This window comes from Nansenia antarctica (genome assembly GCF_963989245.1).
Source record: "Nansenia antarctica genome assembly, chromosome: 11".
NCBI lineage: Eukaryota > Metazoa > Chordata > Actinopteri > Argentiniformes > Microstomatidae > Nansenia > Nansenia antarctica.
In genome coordinates this window covers 22,405,944-22,413,443 of record NC_137681.1, presented here as the reverse complement: position 1 = coordinate 22,413,443, position 7,500 = coordinate 22,405,944, and the positions used below count along the sequence as shown (strand labels likewise).

At 46.0% G+C, this 7,500-nt stretch overlaps 1 protein-coding gene across 1 annotated transcript in view; it reads left to right on the top strand.

Annotated features, from left to right (window-relative positions):
* Nucleotides 1-7,500, top strand: part of hid1b (HID1 domain containing b) — a gene marked incomplete at both ends in the record, with an annotated part of 33,318 nt that overhangs the window by 450 nt on the left and 25,368 nt on the right. The window contains 3 exons of the mRNA XM_080541588.1: nt 857-1,006; nt 1,724-1,894; nt 6,462-6,575. Of these exons, the coding sequence (XP_080397714.1) occupies nt 857-1,006; nt 1,724-1,894; nt 6,462-6,575 (435 nt within the window). The remainder of the gene's footprint in view (nt 1-856; nt 1,007-1,723; nt 1,895-6,461; nt 6,576-7,500) is intronic.

The following is a 7,500-nucleotide window of genomic DNA, read 5'->3' as shown; positions in this document are numbered from 1 at the left end:
GTTACCTTTATTATAGGCACTATCAAAAGCCTAGTGGCAGGTGTTTTCATTTTAAGGTAGACCCGATATTCAGCGATGAGCAGATCATGGCCACAATTAATAATAATAATTTTTAAAAATGGGTGCTTGATATGACACTTGGTCATATGCATGGTTGTAGGCTATTAGATCATGAATCATTGCGAACGATTAAGGATACAATACCTGCTACCTCTCTGATGTGAATATGACGTGGTTGGTTGGGGAATGAATCATTACGGCGATGCGACCGATTTAAGGTGGACCGAAAGGGATTCAGAAGAGTCTGAAGATAGTTCTGTAGGTTTGTTATGAAGTCCACTGTCAGCGTGATCTTTACCCAGCCATATATATATATTTTTTTTTATTATCAAACTAAACAGAGTTTCAACTGTACCCAATATAAAATATCCTGAAACTGTAACATTTGGTGGTGAACAAAACACGTTTTATCCCTAAACAAAAGCACAGGTTTACACTTTCTCCATGAATAGATTGGATGTTGGCTATATTTAGCTCATTTCCTGTACAGCCAAGCAGGGCCATGAATAATATATGATTTAATAAGGGGGGGTGGGTTTCTTCAAAGGGGTGGTTACATAACAGTGATGTCGTCTGGGTCTAGATAGGGTGGTGTGTGTGTGTGTGTGTGTGTGTGCGTGATGTGTGTTCATGCGTGTGTGCGTGTGTGTGTGTGGAGAGAATGGATGTCCTTCTCTCTGTCCCCGTCCCTGGCTGTCACAGCCACAGACACCCACTGCTCTGCCACCATGCTGTCCTCACTCTGGGTAACGTCACAGAGCCCTGTCCGCTGTCTCCTCCCCCCCCCTCCCCCCAGCCCGTGGAGGCGACCGATGATGCCTTCTGGGACCAGTTCTGGGCCGACACGGACACCACGGTCCAGGATGTGTTCGCCCTGGTGCCGGCGGCCGAGATCCGAGCGGTCAGAGAGGAGTCCCCCTCCAACCTGGCAACCCTCTGCTATAAGGTACTGCCACATCTGCCTCTAGGGATGTTCTGTGGTCTCTGTTCAGCCGTCAGATGCTCCATTTGGGTCTGTTTTCAGGGTGTTCCACCCCGCTATCAGTTGTGAATTAGAGGGTAGGGTGTGTGTGTGTATCGGGGGGGGGGGGGGGGGTAAGCTATGGTGGTAGAAGGATTTGTGTGTGTTTAGCTTTTCCTCCTCTCCAGTGTTTAAGCCGTGTCTCAGGGTGGGCCTGGTGTCTCTCTTAGATACAGTTTGGTGTCAAAGGAATGCCACTAGTCTTGTTGGCCTCATTGTGTGTCATGTTTTAAGGGGGTCAAAGGTCATCTGACTGCAGCAGATGGGCTGTTGTAGATTCAGTGTTATGTCTGGGCCACCTCTGCCTCGGGGGTGTGTACCACCCAGAACGGAAACATTTCCACGAGCGAGAAATGGAAAAAGAGCCATCTCGTCATTTATGTATGCGAGACAATAAGCAAGCTTTTACTATAGGTAGAGGAATATTAAATACTGCCTGTAATCAAGCTGGCCAGATTTGATCGCCGGGAATGTCTGTGAGTGTATAAGCGTGTGATTCAGAAGTGTGTGAGTGTGTAATTGTGTGATCCAGAAATGTGTGAGTGTTTAAGTGTGTACGTTTGTGATCCGGAAGTGTGTGAGCATGTGTGTGTGTGTGTACAGTACTTGACTTGAGTCCCCCTGTCTGTGTCTCCACTCCAGGCGGTGGAGAAGCTAGTCCAGGGGGCGGAGGCAGGCTGCCCCTCGGAGAAGGAGAAGCAGATCGTCCTGAACTGCACCCGGCTGCTGACGCGGATCCTCCCCTACATCTTCGAGGACGCAGACTGGCGGGGCTTCTTCTGGTCCACCGTGCCTGGCGCCGGCAGAGCCGGGGTAAGACGTGGTCCTCTGGGGCTCAGTCGGTAGAGCATGGCGCTAACAGCGCTTAGGTTGTGGGTTCGATTCCCCGCTGGGACCGTGTATACTGACAAATGTATCCACTCATTGCAATGCAAGTCGCCTTGGATCGAGAGAGTCAGCTAAATGGCGTATATTATGAACACTGGAGGCCACTGTACTGTAGAGGTACCTGTACAACAAGATGGATGCTGTAGTTCAGGGGGAGGCTGTTGGCGGTAGAAATCGGAGGACGGGCTCATTGTAATCGCTGGAACGTAATGAGGTATGGTATCAAACACACGTTCCATGCATTACATTGAGCCCGTCGTCTGTTTCCTTTGGCCCTGGCCTATTGGACATAGTTGAAAGAGGTACTGAGGGCGGTTTTAATGACCGGTTAATCATCCTCCCCCCTGTCTTTGAGTTGCTCAGTTGCCATACTTACTCCCCCACAGATCTGGGACAGTGTGATATCCGGGTAGCGCTCCTACTGTGGTCTTGGACACAGATACTGTACCATATGGTGCTGAGGGAGTGCTAACGCTAACAGGACTGATAAAGTGAATGGGGATGCTAACAGGGATGATTAAGTGAATGGGGATGCTAACAGAGATGATAAAGTGAATGGGGATGCTAACAGAGATGATAAAGTGAATGGGGACGCTAACAGGACTGATAAAGGGTAGGCTTCATCATACTTTAGAGTTCTAATTTAGGGATGTAGAGTGTGCAAATGGTGTCAATTATCATTGGTCATGGCCGTCATTTTCACTTTGGTCCCCTAATTTTTTGTCCCGCTTGGGGAACTGAAATTAATTGCTGTGGGTTTTTTGAAGAGAGGAGATGGACTCCCTAATGTGCACTGTCCAAGATGGCCGCCCTCTCTATTCAAGACATTATAGCCTGTCATGACTTTGTTGCGTAGCCTCGTCCCCAGGCTATAAGCCTGGGAGAACAACGACTCAAACCTGGCCTTAGTGGGAGGGACTTTACTGAGTCAAGCATTATTGGTTTGATTTCAGTGAATCACGCAGCTGCGAGGCTTAGGTCCAGTGTTGCCTACTTTGGGTACCTGGCCGTCGGGAGAAAATCTCTGGAGAAATCCTTTGTTGACAGCGGGGAGGGGGGGGTTTGCTCTGCAGTGTTTTGGCGTGACAATCGTTTGGGCAGCGTGAGGGTGTGAGGTTGAAGGTGAAAGCGTGTGTCTCACGCCAGAAGAGCGAGAGGAGTTGGCAACCCTGGCTAGTAGCTCTGAATCAGAAACGTGTGGTGTGCATTAAGCACTAGTTTGAATCAAACTAGTTTTTAGAATTGATGGTACTCAACCCTCCGGTTGTGTTCCCGGTTAAATCTGACCGAGAGCAACTTTCATCAATCATAAATATTGTGTTTTACATTTGATTGCCTCAAGGCCTTATGATATCCTCCACACTAGGCATTTGAACATATACAATTGCTGACTAACCACTGGCATTGAATTTTGAGGTTTTAGTCAACTTTGTAACATCGGTGGTGTTTCCGGTAAAAAATGACCATCATAGGAAATGAATGGATAACACAAGTTGTAACAAGCTACAACATTCCAGGATGTATCAGACCTGTTCAAATACCTCATATATAAAGTTTGACACATTTCAAACTAAACAGGTGTTTGTTATGGGAACCCTTCTCTTTCCCGTGCTTATTTGCCCATCCGAACCAGACCTTCCAGACTAAACATTGTTTAGTCTGGAAGGTGTGGTTCACCTGGGGTGAAAGAGAAGGGTTCCCATAACTCTGGAAGGTATGGTTCTGATGGACACATAAGCACGGGAAAAAGAAGGGGTCCCATAACAAACACTGAAATGTATCAAACGAAACAGGTGTTTGTTATGGGAACCCTTCTCTTTCCCGTGCTTATATGCCCATCCAGTTATTCAGGTTAACCAATAGTCTACATTGTTTATGTCTCATCACATTTTGCACAGTATATGTTGAGATGTTGAAGAACTGATCCAATGTGTTGTTTGGCAGAGATATATAGAGTTTCAGGGTGTAACTGGCCTTCTTATTTGACATTTTCAAAAACGGAAATGAAATATTCAATTTCTACTGTGTATTTAGTCACATTACAGTAATTTGGTCATATCTATGTTCATTTTTTAACATCTCACAGGTCTCAGCTTTCACCAGGTACCAAATTTAGCAAATTTGACCATGTAGTTTTGGAGATATGAAGCAGTTAATCAGACCGGTCTAATTAGACCGGGAACACCAAGGATGGGGGGGCAAACATGAACACAACCGGAGGGTTAACAAATAATGTTATCATTGTATTCAAGAGACAACAGTCTCCTTCTATCACTGCACCTATTGGTGAAATGCATGCTGGGAATTTTGCGTCTTGAGCGCTGCTTTATTGTAAATATTTCGGAGGTCTTCATTTATTTGATTTAACCTCTTAAACTACCTATTCACGTTACTCTTTTTCAAGAAAGACCTGGTCCAAGACAGCAGCCAAGGAAAACAATGTTTCAGACGTACTATCCACTCCTATAAGACATCCATCTTTGGTACAGTATGAGGACTCTCCTCACCGGATCACCTGTATCGACCTGAGCCATGGAACTGTCATAAGAATGGAATGCTCTTTCCAAGAACCAAGCCCTCCTTAGTTTGTACAGGAAGCCAAACAATGCAAACCAAACAATGGACTTAACAATGTACGCTTTCACCACTGATTATAGTGCTGTCTTAGCTTCACAAGGAAGTTATCTGCAGTAAATATTTTTTTTTAAATGTGCATTTCCTTGAACGGGCAGAACAACTTTTCACTCAGGTTGATGTGATGGTGACGCTTCCTGTAGAAATTGGAAATAAGAAAAGCAGATTGTCGTTTTCTTCTGTAAGCTTGATAATAGAACATTTATGTCACTAATTGCCAGAATTCTTTAGCACAAAAGGGAGAGGTGGGGGATCATAACAATCGTGTTAAGGAAAATCATGGGAGGCATCAAATAGCATCTACAATAAACATGCTGGACAACTTCAACGTGTTGTTGTGTAGAAAAACATGTTCTGGTTTGGAAGTGGCTCAAAATAAATGTCCTAGCTAGTTTGGGATGTTTCTAGTTTTCACTGGGTGCTGTTGTACTTTATGCCGTTTTACTAAACCTCTCAGTAGCAAGTTTCCTTTAACTCATTGAGTACCGAGGGTGAATAAAGTCGCCCAGATTGTCAACATTCAAGTGCCAAGGGTGACACACACACACACACACACACACACACACACACAGACACACACATACAGGAAGACTATTCTTCCTCAGACTTAGTTTGATCTGTCAGCACCCTTTTCAGCTTTGTATGGTAGAGAGTGGGGATCCAGGACTGTAAGGGGAGCCCAGGCTGGTGTTGAGGTCACTGTCTCCTAGGCTAGACTTCTCTGAGTGTGTGTGTGTGTGTGGGGGGGGAGGCTTCTCCCTCTCTCCTCACCTTCCCTCTCCCCTCCCTTCCCCTCTTCCTCCCACTACCCTCCCTTCTCCCCTCCCCTCCCTTCCCCTCTCCCCTCCCCTCCCCTCCCCTCCCCTCCCTCATGGTGGGTACTGCGGTACAGTCCGTCCTCTCCTGTTACCAGGTCCTCAGGGGACCTCCGCTAGCCTGAACACTACTGATATTGTGCTTCCTCTCTCTCTCTCGCTCTCCTGCCCAGTGGTTGAATTAGGGACGTATTGAATAACCTTTTAATTAAAGTGCTAAAGTGACCGGGGGAGAGAATGAGGGACTGTTGTGAGAATCAGTGAATGAGATGTTCTCTCAACACACTGACGTTGAACCTGTAGGTTCCCACAACCCGTTAGGAATAGAAATACAAGTGTAGAAAAACATGTTCTGGTTTTGAAGTGGCTCAAAATAAATGTCCTAATTATTTTGAGATGTTTCTAGTTTTCACTGGGTGCTGTTGTACTTTATGCAGTTTTACTAAACCTCTCAGTAGCAAGTTTCCTTTAACTCATTGAGTACTGAGGGTGAATAAAGTCGCCCAGATTGTCAACATTCGAGTGCCAAGGGTGACTTTATTCACCAAAAATACAATGAATGACAATGCTTCATTTTGTAGCCAATCAAAGTGTTGTTGCTAGGTAAACACCACATAGAACACTTAGAGCACTCTAGGTGGTGAGTGTTCCGGAATTCTTTGCGAGTCGGTAAGTGAAGTGCTTTGATATTGTGCATTGTACATAGTCTCTCCTGACGATAGTCTCGGGGCGCTCCGCACGCACACACACACACACACACACACACACACACACACACACACACACTCACACACACTCACACACACTCTCTGCAGCGGATCCAAAAATAGGCTACACTGTACGTCAGAGGATGAATCAGAATCACACCTGTTTGACCTCTGATACCATTCCTCATTCCATCCTACGTGTTACAACCAACCCTGTCCTCCGACGTTTACCTCCCCCAGCCTCCCCTGCTCTACCTGCAGCAGCTCTAACACGTGTTTGTTCTAAAACCGGTCCAGGGGCAGCTGTAACGTGTGTGTGGTTCCTCCTTCCAGGATGAAGGTGATGATGATGATGATGGAGGACGCCCCCTGGCAGAGTCTCTCCTCCTGGCCATCGCCGACCTTCTGTTCTGCCCTGACTTCACCGTGCAGAGCCACAAGAGAAGCCCTGTGAGTCCCCTCTACCCTTCCCCACACACACACACACACACACACACACACACACACACACACACACACACACACACACACACCACCCTCTCCCCCAACCCACCCACCCCTACCTAGGAATGGGAGTTGATAAGATCTTATTGATAGCGATTCCATTATCGATTCTGCTTATCGGTTCGATCCTTTATCGATTCCGAACTTTGAAAACAAATATAAAACTGATAAACTCAACAATTCTTCTGCAGAAAAATTGGGATGTTTGCTTTCTCTGGGAGGAATAGCAACAGTCTGTCTGTCATCATCTAAAATGGATGAAATGGAAGAATATTTGTGCAGCATTTGTTTTCATGCAGAGTTTCTTAGTCAAAGAAAAAATCTGCTACGCTTGCCTGCGTATTCGCTAATATTATTAGCATTAGCTTACCCTCAGTAACGGACGTGTTGCTTGCTTGGGAAGCAGTGTCACTCGTGCATAGAGTGTCAAAAACATGGCATTCCTGTAATTTTAGCCCATGTTGCGTCGGAAGATGTTTTGACATAATGCTGGTGTTTCTACCCTTACTTGAAATGATAACTACAGATGTTACACGTAGCAATGTTGTCATTTTCTTCTCTTTTTGTGAAATGAAGCCACCAAAACCACCCACCCCTACCCCCCAACCCACCAACCACCTGCTCCTATCCGTTTATGGCAAGCACTCAAATCTGCCTCAAACCAAATTCTGCTCTCATATTAATCCCCAGAGCAGCGGGGGTCTGAACACAGGCAGATATTCATCACTTAGCTTAGGAATGACCTTTCTGAGTAGCCTAAAGCTGCTGAAATGCTTCATGGGAATTCAGCAATGACCAAACCAAAGATACTGTACATGATACTGTACATGATACCATCTGTCTGTTGAGCTTGTCGTCGTCTGAGAAGGCT